Source organism: Rhinoderma darwinii, chromosome 4, assembly GCF_050947455.1.
Source record: "Rhinoderma darwinii isolate aRhiDar2 chromosome 4, aRhiDar2.hap1, whole genome shotgun sequence".
Classification (NCBI taxonomy): Eukaryota; Metazoa; Chordata; class Amphibia; order Anura; family Rhinodermatidae; genus Rhinoderma; species Rhinoderma darwinii.
The window spans coordinates 96,540,201-96,554,482 of record NC_134690.1 but is presented as its reverse complement, the minus strand read 5'-3'; the positions used below and the strand labels follow the sequence as shown (position 1 = coordinate 96,554,482).

Genomic DNA, 14,282 nt, shown 5'->3' with positions numbered 1-14,282 from the left:
CAGCAGTGTTTTTTATTTAGAAAAACGATAATTTTTGACGGAGTTATAACCTATATTAGCTTTATGCTAATGACTTTCTTAATGGACAACTGGGCGTGTTTTACTTTTTGACCAAGTGGGCATTGTACAGAGGAGTGTATGACGCTGACCAATCAGCATCATACACTTCTCTCCATTCATTTACACAGCACATAGTGATCTTACTAGATCACTATGTGCAGCCACATACACACACATTTAACGTTACTCAAGTGTCCTGACAATGAATAGGCATCACCTCCAGCCAGGACGGGATGTCTATTCAGAATCCTGACACTTCGGTAATGTTTGTGTGAGATTTACAGCAAGGCAAGCGTAATTTAAAACAAGATTACGCTTGATGTGCTGTAAATCTCACACAAACGTTACCGAAGTGTCAGGATTCTGAATAGACATCCCATATGCGCTGTGTAAATGAATGGGGAGAAGCGTATGACGCTGATTGGTCACTGATTGGTCAGCGTCATACACTCCCTCTGTAAAACGCCCACTTGGCCAAAAAGTAAAACACGCCCAGTTGTCCATTAAGAAAGTCATTAGCATAAAGCTAAAATAGGTCATTACTCCGTCAAAAATTATCGTTTTTCTAAATAAAAAACACTGCGGTCACCTACATTACAGCGCCGATCACATCATGTACAAGATAGGGCACTTATAATGTGGTGACAGAACCTCTTTAAACCTCTAGAACTGTTTTATTTGTTGGGCTAGCGACGTGATTTTTGTGATGTTTTTTCCGTAGACCATGTAGGTTTCTTTAAAGTTTGAATATAATATAGGTAATAACTTAGTTTTAGCCTAAAATAGACTTTTTATTTGTGATCGTCCTTGTCTACCGTAAGTTTTAATATATTATATGTCTATATTAGGGTAATTGGGTCAGGGCTAGTGTTACAACAATCATTGGCGGGGGGAATGTTTTTTTTTGGTGTGGGTATTTTGTGTATCTATTATTATTTTTTTTTGCAGTTTATTTTACTTTAATTTTTTTATTATTATGGTCTGTCCCTCAAAGGTCAGCAAAGACTTTTGGGGGACTTCTATATATATTTTTTTACTTCTTTTACACCTTGTTTTTCCACTGTAACAGGGGAAATCAGCCCTCACATAGTGACTATTGTCACTGATAGGGCTTTGCTGGATCTAGTAAGACACAGCAGCAGCCTGCCCTAACTGCATCCCGGTAATCATGTGATCATGCTGCCGCTGCCTTTATTCATATACACAGCGCTCATTGAGCGCTGTGTAGAAGAGATGAGAGAAGATAGAAGCAGCAAAAGCTGCTTCTATCTTCTCCATAGGGTCCCCGGCAGTCACTGACTGCCGGAGACCCGACATTCCACTGCCCGATCGCTCGGGCAGTAAGCTAAAACCCGCGCCGTAAATAGTCTATGGCCCGGGTTTTAACCCCTTAGCGCATCAGGACGCACCGGTACGTCCTGCATTGAAGTGCTTTAAGGCACAGGGACGTACCGGCGCGTCCTGGCTAAAAACTGTCACCCTGTCAAAGGACAAGGTGACAGAACTGTGCCGTCAACTGTTTGACAGTTGACCGGCACAGTAAGACTGCAGGGGACCATTCACAGCGGTCTCCTGCCGGCGATCGCTGTGATTGGTCAGTCAAAGCAGACTGACCAATCACAGCTCCATGACGTGTGTATGTGATGGCGCTGGCTCAGAAGCTGAGCCAGCGCTATCACCGCCGGGAATCGGCTGTCCGACGCCCCTCTGCAACGGCCAGGACCGGTGCTAGGCTCCGATCCGGCCGATTAACCCCTTCGATGCATCGATCAACGTGATCGATGCATCGAAGTGTCTTGTAGCCTGTCGGCAACCACGATGGTTGGCACGGGTGTCAGCTGTTTGTCACAGCTGACATCGTGTCCTAACGGCCAGGACCGGAGCAAGGCTCCGATCCGGCCGATTAACCCCTTAGATGCAGCTATCGCTGCATCTAAGTGATTAGATCGTACCCTATGGTTGCTAATGACAACCATCGGCACCCGCGGGTGTTCCGATGGTTGCTATGGCAACCATAGCCTAACAATCGCTTCCTAGTACGGAAGCCTATTAGGCCCCGGCGGGAGGCGAAGCCTAATAGGCTTGCTGTCAGTGAATAGCTGACAGCTCTAATACACTGCACTATGTAGGTAGTGCAGTGTATTAGAATAGCGATCAGGGCTTCATGCCTTCAAGTTCCCTAGTGGGACAAAAAAAAAAAGTTAAAACAAGTTAATAAAAATATTGTAAAAAAGTAAAAAAAAATAAGTTTCATGTTAAAAAACACTATAACAGCCTTTTTTCCTATAATAAGTCTTTTATTATAGGAAAAACTAAAAAACATAAAAAAAGTACACATATGTGGTATCCCCGCGTCCGTAACGACACAAACTATAAAAATATCACGCTATTTTACCCGTACGGTGAACACCGTAATTTTTTTTTTATAAAAAACTATTCCAGAATCGCTGTTTGTTAGTCGCTACCCCTCACAAAACATAATTTTGGGGTACATGCAACTTTTAGATCCCTTTTTTTTATTCTACCATTAAAAAACGCAGCCCGTCCCGCAAAAAACAAGCTCTCCCACCGCTTTTTGGACGGAAAAATAAAAAAGTTATGGCTCTCAGAATATGGTGACAGCAAAAATAAATTATTTGAAACAAAAGTGATTTTATCGTGCAGACGCTTCAAAGCATAAGAAAAACTATATACATCTGGTATCACCGTAATCGTACCAACCCGCAGAATAACGTAAAATTGTCATTCACAGCGCATGGCGAACGCTGTAAAAAAATAATAATAAAAAAGTCAGAATTGCAGGTTTTTGGTCACCTTGCTTGCCAAAAAAATGAAATACAAAGTGATCAAAAAATCGCATGTACCCCAAAATGGTACCAATGAAATCTACAGATTGTCCCGCAACAAATAAGCCCTCACACAGCTCCGGTGCAGAAAAAATAAAGACGTTTTGGCTCTTAGAATATGGCAATGCAAAATGTGCAAAGTGTCCAAAAGCGGATAAGATCGGGCGCCATTTATCAGTGTGACACCGGCCACATATCCGTGGATAATTATTTATTTACCCCATTATTATACTCTCTTATTATACCCCTGATGTTCTCCGCACAGCTTACATACGCCCCCACATCATAACTGAAATACCAGCAAAACCCCAAACATAACAACTAGCGAGCAAAAGCCAAATGGTGCGCCCTGCAGCGTGCCCAAGCAGCAGTGTACGTCCACATATATGGCATCGCCATACCCGGGAGAACCCGCTTAACAGTTTGAGGTATTTGTCTTCAGTGGTACGAACTGGGCACAAAATATTGTGCACTAAAATGGCACATACCTGTGGAAATTTGCAATTTTCACTTTGCACCATCCACTGAGCATTCATTTCTAATAGAAAAAAAAAACCTGTGTGGTCAAAATGCCTTGAGGGGTGCAGTTTCCAAAATGGGGGTCACTACTTGGGGGTTTGTTTTACTATTTGACCTCAGAGCCCTGGCGTTGTGGGCTAATGCTGCGAAAATCACCAAAATAGGTCTCACATGCGCCTTTCACTCCTAAGCCCTGCCATATGTCCAGGCAAATGATAAATGCCTTGAGGGGTGTAGTTTACAAAATGGGGTCACTTCTCATGGTTTTACACTCTACTCTGGTACCTAAGAACGCTCTGCAAATGCGACATGGCGCCCCTACACCAGTCCAGCAAAATCTGTGCTCTAAAAGCCACATGGCACTCCTTCCATTTTGAGCTCTGCCATGTGCCCAAACAGCAGTTTAGGGCCACACATGGGGTATTGCCGTACTCGGGAGAAATTGGGTAACAAATTATGTGTTGTTTTTTCTCCTATTACCCCTTGTGGGAAAAAAAATTGGGTGCAAAACTACATATTTTTGGGGAAAAAATAATTTTTAATTTTCACTGCCTCATTCTAATACAATCTATGAAACACCTGTGGGATCAAAATGCTCAGTACACCCCTAGATGATTACCCTGAGGGGTAAAGTTTCCAAAATGGAGTCACTTATCAGGGGTTTCTACTGTACGGGTACCTCAGGGGCTCTGCAAATGCGACATGGCGCCCAAAAGACAATCAACCAAAATCTACATGCCAAGTAGCACTCCTGCCATTCTGAGCCCTGCGGTGTATCCAAGCAGCAGTTTATAACCACATATGGGGTATTGCCGTACTCGGGAGAAATTGCTTTACAATTGTTGGGGCGCTTTTTCTCCTTTTATTCCTTGTGAAAATGAAAACAATTCAACATTTTAGTGGAAAGAATGTAGATTTTCATTTTCACTGCATAATCCCAATAATTCAGCAAAAAAACTGTGGGGTCAAAATACCCACTATACCGCTAGATAAATTCCACGAGGGGTATAGTTTCCCAAATGGGGTCACTTTTGCCAGGTTTGAACTATTTTGGCCCCTCAGTGGCTTTGCAAATGTCACATGGGGCCGCAAACCATTCCAGCAAAACTTGAGCTCCAAAAGTCAAATGGCGCTCCGTCCTTTCTATCTTCCGCCATGTGTCCAAACAGCAGTTTATTACCACATATGGGGTATTGCTGTGCTCAGAAGAGTTTGCTTTACAAATATTGGGGTGTTTTTTATCTGTTGTAAAAATGAAAAAATCTGAGATAAAACTACATTTTATTAGAAAAAATTTTGATTTTCAATTTCACGGCATAATTCCCATAAATTCAGCAAAACCTGTGTAGGGTCAAAATGCACACTATACCGCTAGAAAAATTCCTTAAGGGGTGTAGTTTCCAAAATGGGGTCACTTTTGGGGGGTTTCCACTGTTTTGGCACACAAGACCTCTTCAAACCTGACATGGTGCCTAAAATATATTCTAATAAAATAGAGGCCCCAAAATCCACCAGGTGCTCCTTTGCTTCTGAGGCTGGTATTTCAGTCCATTACCACACTAGGGCCACATGTGGGATATTTCTAAAAATTGCAGAATCTGGGCAATAAATATTGAGTTGCATTTCTCTGGTAAAACCTTCTGTGTTACAGAAAAAACTGTATTACAAATGAATTTCGTAAAAAAAAATTGAAATTTGTACTACTCTACTTTGCTTTATTTCCTGTGAAATGCCTAAAGGGTTAAAATAATTTCTGAATGTGGTTTTAAATACCTTGAGGGGTGCCGTTTTTAAAATGGGGTGTTTTATAGGGGGTTTCTAATATATAAGGCCCTCAAAGCCACTTCAGAACTGAACTGGTCCCTGAAAAAATAGCCTTTTGAAATTTTCTTGAAAATGCGAGAAATTGCAGCTAAAGTTCTAAGCCTTGTGAGGTCATAGAAAAATAAAAGCACGTTCAAAAAATGATGCAAACATAAAGTAGACATATGGGAAATGTTAACTAGTAAATATTTTGTGCGGTATTACGATCTGTTTTACAAGCAGATACATTACAATTTAGAAAAATGCAGATTTTTGCACATTTTCTCTAAATTTTGGTGTTTTTTACAAATAAATATTGAATTTAACGACGAAATTTTTTCAGTATCATAAAGTACAACATGTCACGAGAAAACAATCTCAGAATCGCTCGGATAGGCAAAAGCATTCCGGAGTTATTACCACATCAAGTGACACATGTCAGATTTGCAAAAATCGGCTCTGTCCACAAGGCCAAAATAGGCTGTGTCCTTAAGGGGTTAAGGACCCCGAACGCTGGCCGTAAATACACAGCCGGCAGTCGGGAACTGGTTAAATAAAGTTTTAATGGTAGTAGGAATTTTTTTTTATTTTTTTTTAAGCAACCTAAAAATAAATTTTCTTCTGCTTTTTATTAAGCTCAGCCTAGAAATATACCCTTCAAGACAAAGCTGGAAACCTTTTCTGTTTGTCAAAGCATTTTTACACTAGAGGAACTTTTCCAGTTTTCCATTATTATTATCATTGTTAATCCTACATGAAGTGCAAAAAAAAAAACTACCTGATGTACCAATTGAAAGCAGAAAATTGTACGTTGTGAACCCAAAGACCAACCTGTCACGGGAGAGTTCACTATAATAAGGAGGAATCCCTATCGTATACGTGCATAGCGCGCCATCATGAGACATCCAGTCATACCATATAGACACGTACTTCTCAATGTCTCCTTCTTTTCCATCCTTATTAATGAAAATTGTCTGTCTTTGCAGAGTCCGGTGAGAAAGTATGTGGTCCACAACTACTTGCTCTATTACCTCTTCAGATTTGCTGCTGCGTTGGGCCAGGAAGTATTTTATATCACATTCCTACCTTTTACATTATGGAATATAGATTCTTTTATTGCGAGACGGCTGATCATTGTCTGGTGTGTAAGTATCATTGTTTTCTAAAATGGACATCTTGAAATTATTGTTTGTCTGGTAAAATGAATATGATGTCTAGAATTTGTAATGGGCCTAAACCAAGTTCACTCATTTTATATTGTTTAGCTGCTTAACTTAATTTTGCTTTTCATTTATTCATATTCAGAATTTTGACTCTGTTCTTCCTACAATTATAATTTCTGCACAATGCGACCTCAAGGTTACGTTCAGACGTGGCTGATTTCCGGTGCAAATTCCACATAGCAAATCCACTGCAATTATCAGTACAATACAAGTGGATGGGGTTTTCAAAACCCCATTCACCTGAATCCAAAGAAAATCCGTAGTGAAAGCAGGGCATTCTGCGGATTTTGAAACCCTGCAGCATGCTCAGTCTGTTGCGGGGAAGCAGCAGATTTTCACCACAGATTTCAGCCTTTGCAATGCAGCGATCAAGTGATTTTTTTTTTTTATTTTTTTTTTCCAGCTCCAGCTGATTATACATTTTCCCTGCAGTGACCTCTGCAGGGCAAATATAGTATTGCATGCCGGCCATTTAAATGTAAAACATTAAAAGCACTTCCACCAGAGCAGAAACCGCTTTTCCTTGACGGCTCACCATTCTGGCCCCTCTATGACGTCCAGCTGCTCTTAAAGGACAATATTTGAAATGATTGGAAGGATTTTTATGATCGTTGCAGTGTATGCCCCTCTAATATCCAGTATACTAGTGAGTGCCATGGCTTTTTTCTACTTTTTACTATTATACTGGAAGCTTTTGTGAAGGTGAAGTATCTAAATGGCACAAGAGGATTTCAGGCTCTCTGAAATAATGGACCCAAATATCATATAAATGAGTGATTCTAACAAATATAATCCCCAGTTTGTGTCCAGATTTGCTCCAGTGTGCCCCGGATGTATACTCCATACTCTCACCTGCCTGACCGAAAAAACAGGATCAAATTGTCAATTTTTATCTCGTCAGACATGTGTGGCCTGCAAAACATATAATGGACTAGATAATATAATATCAAGCATATTATCAATAATGTAAACATGGATCTGACACGTTCACTGGGATTACAGACTTGTTCAAAAAAATTTTTTGTAGCTTTAATAAATAAGTGCCTGATCTATATTGTACTAGAATCTATAATCTTCATTGATTATTTCTAGAGGATAAAAAAATCTGTCCTGATCATGTAAAGATCGCACATGTGCAGGACTGGTATGTCCCATTGCACACGACCAAGTGCCACTCAGGCCTTTTTTCACGGACCCATTCACTTCAGTGGGTGAATCGAGTCTGTCTTCATCTGAACCCTGGAAAGATAGAACATGTCCTATCTTGGATCATGGACGGGACTCGGGTGGCACATACGGTCTAGTGCATTAGGGCTAAGAAGACACCGCTCTGATAACTGTACTGTAACGAGCCATGCACCTGTGTGTCCATTTCTTCCTTTGGGAGTAAACCATGAAGGTTTCCATTCCATGGCTGCAAACAGAGATATTGCATTGAGTAATTGATGCACAAATTAAATTAGAAAATTCCATAACTTTTTATTATAGAATGAATTGGTCTCAAAATATATGTAAACACGTTAAGGCATGTAAATAAATGAAAGAAAAAACATGTACATATTATATATACATTTAGACTTTGTGAATAATGTAACTTCCATATGAAAAATGATTCCGACAGTAAACTATGAGAATAATGTTACACAAAACACCTCTGGGAAACGTCTTGTGATATGATACACACTGAGCTGCACATGGGACTTGTGGGTTTGCCCCTCGTTTCCCAGTGTGCTTATGGGATTTCTCTAATTCCTAATACTTGTGGTTTGGATAACATCGTATTACGGTGTTGATTGTTTTCTTGGATTATTGAGGATTGCCTGCAATAAAGGAGATATGTAACACATGGCGTTTCTTCATGCAGTGGGACACATCATGCTCTACCCCCTCAGAATATTCTGCACGCTGTCTTTGGTCTGTATAGTTTCTTTAAAGTAGATCATAATTATCAGTCTAAGGTGTGAGACAATGTGAAGTGAAGTATGTATGTATGTATGTATATTATATTTATTTGTCATGTACAAGTATATTGTCTATAGTCTTCATCCAGTATATAGTTCCTGGGGGTCGCCGCAGGCCTTGACCTGGCCGTGTTCATAAGACATACTTGCACTTATACCCCTCCAACATTTTCCATGTTCAAAGAGGTATTCTACAGGAGACATTACTAGGTGTTTTGCACTTCTAAAACAATCTCTTGTTCCCTGTTATCAGCCATTTCAAAGTGTTATTTAATGAAAACACTGACTGGGAGGACAGAAAAATGTCCGTCCCACAAATCATCAGTTCTTATAACTTCCCGATTTTGTTTGCGGACTATATATATATATATATATATATATATATATATCTGTCCCTGTTCTGTCCTGTCCTGTCTGTCTTATCTATCTATCTCCATACCTCTTTATAAGGCTCATTATGTATTTGTGGTTTACTTAATAACAATGGGCACCACAGGTCTCCCCATACTTACGCCATTACTACGCACACACACTGTGATCTGGCTGTCTGGTTTCCAGTCTATACCTAAACGCACTCCCTTCCTATTTTTCTCTTTCTCCAGCCAGACTTATTTTTAGCGACTTCTTCGTCAGCCTAGAATCTTCTCTGATTTTGTTGCCATAGAAACGTCTGTTAGAGGTACCGGAGTCACAGCCAACGGCTTCTTCCTATGTTTTCTATGCAGGGAATATGCTTTGCTCCCTATGATTGCCAATTTCCTCATTACAGCTGAGGGTAAAGATGTAAAATAAATCCTGCAATGAGCTAATAATTATCTACCAGGGAACTGGCCTGCTTATTAACAGTCCAGATATATATATATATATATATATATATATATATATATATATATATATACATACATACTACCGTTCAAAAGTTTGGGGTCACCCAGACAATTTTGTGTTTTCCATGAAAACTCACACTTCTATTTATCAAATGAATTGCAAAATGACTAGAAAATATAGTCAAGACATTGACAAGGTTAGAAATAATGATTTTTATTTGAAATAATAATTTCCTCCTTCAAACTTTGCTTTTGTCAAAGAATGCTCCATTTGCAGCAATTACAGCATTGCAGACCTTTGGCATTCTAGCTGTTAATTTGCTGAGGTAATCGGAGAAATTTCACCCCATGCTTCTAGAAGCCCCTCCCACAAGTTGGATTGGCTTGATGGGCACTTCTTGCTTACCACATGGTCAAGCTGCTCCCACAACAGCTCTATGGGGTTGAGATCTGGTGACTGCGACCCTAAACTTTTGAGCGGTAGTGTATGTATGTATGTATATATATATATAGTTTAGGGGAGCTATAAAACTGACCTTCCTTTGAGCTAGTTGAGAATCTGGAGCATTACATTTGTGGGTTCGATTAAACTCTCAAAATGGCTAGAAAAAGAGAGCTTTCATGTGAAACTCGACAGTCTATTCTTCTTAGAAATGAAGGCTATTCCATGCGAGAAATTGCCAAGAAACTGAAGATTTCCTACAACGGCGTGTACTACTCCCTTCAGAGGACAGCACAAACAGGCTCTAACCAGAGTAGAAAGAGAAGTGGGAGGCCCCGCTGCACAACTGAGCAACAAGACAAGTACATTAGAGTCTCTAGTTTGAGAAATAGACGCCTCACAGGTCCTCAACTGGCAGCTTCATTAAATAGTACCCGCAAAACGCCAGTGTCAACGTCTACAGTGAAGAGGCGACTCTGAGAATGCTGGCCTTCAGGGCAGAGTGGCAAAGAAAAAGCCATATCTGAGACTGGCTAATAAAAGGAAAAGATTAATATGGGCAAAAGCACACAGACATTGGACAGAGGAAGATTGGAAAAAAGTGTTATGGACAGACGAATCGAAGTTTGAGGTGTTTGGATCACACAGAAGAACATTTGTGAGACGCAGAACAACTGAAAAGATGCTGGAAGAGTGCCTGACGCCATCTGTCAAGCATGGTGGAGGTAATGTGATGGTCTGGGGTTGCTTTGGTGCTGGTAAAGTGGGAGATTTGTACAAGGTAAAAGGGATTTTGAATAAGGAAGGCTATCACTCCATTTTGCAACGCCATGCCATACCCTGTGGGCAGCGCTTGATTGGAGCCAATTTCATCCTACAACAGGACAATGACCCAAAGCACACCTCCAAATTATGCAAGAACTATTTAGGGAAGAAGCAGGCAGCTGGTATTCTATCTGTAATGGAGTGGCCAGCACAGTCACCAGATCTCAACCCCATAGAGCTGTTGTGGGAGCAGCTTGACCGTATGGTACGCAAGAAGTGCCCATCAAGCCAATCCAACTTGTGGGAGGGGCTTCTGGAAGCATGGGGTGAAATTTCTCCCTATTACCTCAGCAAATTAACAGCTAGAATGCCAAAGGTCTGCAATGCTGTAATTGCTGCAAATGGAGCATTCTTTGACGAAAGCAAAGTTTGAAGGAGAAAATTATTATTTCAAATAAAAATCATTATTTCTAACCTTGTCAATGTCTTGACTATATTTTCCAGTCATTTTGCAACTCATTTGATAAATATAAGCGTGAGTTTTCATGGAAAACACAAAATTGTCTGGGTGACCCCAAACTTTTGAACGGTAGTGTATATAATATAGATTAGATTTATATTTATGTATACACACTATGTGGACAAAAGTATTTGGACACCTACACATTACATCTACAGGAGCTTTTAGGACATCCCATTATAAATCCATAGTCATTAGTATTTAGTTGCCTCCACTCACCTGGGAAGGCTTTCTACAAGATTTTGTGTCTGTGGGAATTTCTGCCCATTCTTCCAGAAGAGCATTTGTGAGGTCAGATACTGATGTTGGAGGAGAGGACCTGAATCGCAATCTCCCTTTTAGTTCATCCCAAAGGTGTTGGATGGGGTTGAGGTCAGGGGTTTTGTGTGGCCGGTCAAGTTCTTCCACACCAAACTCACCCAACCATGTTTTTATGGGCCTTGCTTTGTTCACTGGGGCGCAGTCATGCGGGAACAGAAAAGGGCCGAACACCAAACTGTTCTCACAAACTTGGAAGCAAACAATTGTCCAAAATGTCTTGGTATGCTGAAACATTAAGATTTCCCTTGACTGAATCTAAGGGGCCTGGGCCAACCCCTGAAAAACAACCCCATAGCATTATCCCTCCTCCATCAAACTTTACAGTTGGCAGAGTGCAGTCAGGCAGGTAATGTTATCCTGGCATTCGCCAAACCCAGACTCATCCATCAGACTGCCAGATAGAAAAGTGTGATTCATCACTCCACAGAACACGTTTCCACTGCTCCAGAGTCAAGTGGCGGCTGCTTTACACCAGTCCATCCGACGCCTGGCATTGTGCTTGGTGATGTAAAGCTGGCATACAGCTGTTCGGCCATGGAAACCCATGTTGATGTAATGTTAATGCAAGAGGCGGTTTGGAACTATGTGTCTCAGTACTTGTCAACCCCGCTTTGTAACTTTACGTGGTCTGCTGTGGTTACTAAACCCTTCCAATTTGCAATTCTACCACTCTTTTGATCGTGGAATATCTAGGAGGGAAGACATTTCAGGAACTGACTTGTTACAACTGTGGCATCTTAATACAGGACCACGCTGGAATTCAGTGATCTCTTTAGAACGACCCATTCTTTCACCCAAGTTTGTATAGGCAACTGCATGGTGGATTTTACACACCCGTAGAAATGGGGCTGAATGAAACGCCTGAATTCAATGATTAACCCTTCCAGTCATAGCCATTTTCTGGATTTTCATTTTTTTTCCTCCTCACCTTCCAAAAGCCATAACTTTTTGTTTTTTAAAAATATTTTTCCATCGATCAAGCCATATGAGGGCTTGTTTTTTGCGGGACGAGTTGTGGTTTTTCACGGCACCATTTATTGTGGCATATAATGTATTGGAAACCTGGAAAAAAGTTATTTGTGGGCTGATATAGGAAAAAAAAAATAAGATGTGTGTGTGTTCATGTTTCAGCCCTGTCACAGGCTTGAGAGTCCTCGTGATAGGGCTGAGATGTAGCGTTGACATGGATGAATACACCACTTTTTTTTTTTACTTTGAACTAACGCTGGTGTGCTGTGATTTCTTTGTGTGTGTGTGTGTGTGTGTGTGTGTGTGTGTGTGTGTGTATGTATGTGTATATATATATATATATATATATATATGACACACACAAACACGAGAGTTTGATCAGCACATTCCAGTAAAATGAAAAAAATAAACCGTGTATACAGGTGCAAGAACGGCTGTAACATCAATGTCACCTAAACACTATATATAAATAAATATGCATTGATGCTGAATCTACCTAGGGCTCATTCAGACGTCCGTGTGACGGCCGTTAAAACAACGGCCGTCACACGGACACATGTATTTTAATGGGGCCGTTCACATGGCCTTTATTTAAACGGAGCGTGTGACGGATCCATGGAAAATTATGACGTCCTATTTTCCTGCGTTTTCACGCATCCCTCCTTAGACTCTAGTCTATAGGGGATCTGTGATAACGCGTCCCGCACGGATGCACCTCGGACATGAAAAACTGCAGTTTTTCAGGTCCGAGGTTGCCCATGCTCATGTTAATGTAGCCTTACAGTGAGATTGTTATTGCACATTTTGATCAAATTGTGTGCGCCCACCTGCCACGACAAGGCAAACTCCCTTATAAGTGGGTCCCTACGCTACTCATACACCCAGTTCTGGGACTAAGCCTACATATACTTGGGGATGGTAGGAACCAGCATTAGACTAATTAAAATCACCCAGGGTAGAATTGGAGGAATGCAAGATCAAAAATTGATGCAGTCACTACCCCCACATTTATTCAATACACAAGAAACCAGAAAGTTTGATCAGCACATTCCAGCAAAATGAAAAAACGTGTATACAGATGCAAGAACACCTGTGACTGCAAAACAATACAATGCAATACACAAGAAAATGGCGGCAGAATGCTGCGAACACCAACGCCACTTTAACACTTTATATAAATAAGTATAAAAATTAAATAGGTTTTTATTTAATGCTAAAAAACCCAAACTCAAAAAAATATTGAGCTACAGCAATCTCTTAAAAATTAAACCTAGATAAGCAGCTAGACATACTTTTTTCCTTTTTATGAACATCTTAACATTCTAAAACCTTAAAAACACAATAAGACCGTAATAGATCTGTGCACCCGTGGCTCCCTTTGCTTTTCTTGGCTCTCCACGAAGTGCTGAGTGATGTCAGTGTACTGTGTATGGGCCCGCTAACACACTGAATGGGACACTGACCCAGCAGGAACTTTCCGGCACCATTAATTTTCACCATACCTCCAATGGGCTCCTACAGACCTTAAAGACCTTTATCCATGACCATGTCAAAATAAGCAAAAAAAAAGCTACAGAATTTTTTTTAAAAATTAGGGCAAACCTTCACTCCTAGTGCATTTTTTTTCCTTGTGTGAATGGTGCTGCTGACTTATACAGAATTTGTATGTCCCCTATGTTGCTGAACGATTGTCGCCAGCCAAATGTGGCTCATTTTAGCTGCCGACAAGCTGCGCCATCATTATGGCCATCTAAAACTGGCCTTTGCGTGGGTTTCCTCTGCGTCCTCCAGTTTTTTTACTCGCATTCAAAAAATATACTGATGGACACATAATATGGCCAATTTCATTGGAAGCATTTAATCTGAGATCTGCAATTAAGATTGTTAGCCCCACTGGGGACAGGGACTGATGTGAGTTATTGCACTGGGAAATATATGGGCACTATACAAGCGAGAGGAAATGAGTAATAAAATATGCATGAAATCTGAATGTTGACATTTATAATTGTATTATATATTTTTGTTT

General features: G+C 40.5%; 1 protein-coding gene across 1 annotated transcript in view; it reads left to right on the top strand.

The window, feature by feature from the left end:
• SGPP2 (sphingosine-1-phosphate phosphatase 2) overlaps positions 1-14,282 on the top strand; it is a 59,490-nt gene that overhangs the window by 34,453 nt on the left and 10,755 nt on the right. Inside the window, exon 2 of the mRNA XM_075863974.1 lies at positions 6,215-6,373. Within this exon, the coding sequence (XP_075720089.1) occupies positions 6,215-6,373 (159 nt within the window). The remainder of the gene's footprint in view (positions 1-6,214; positions 6,374-14,282) is intronic.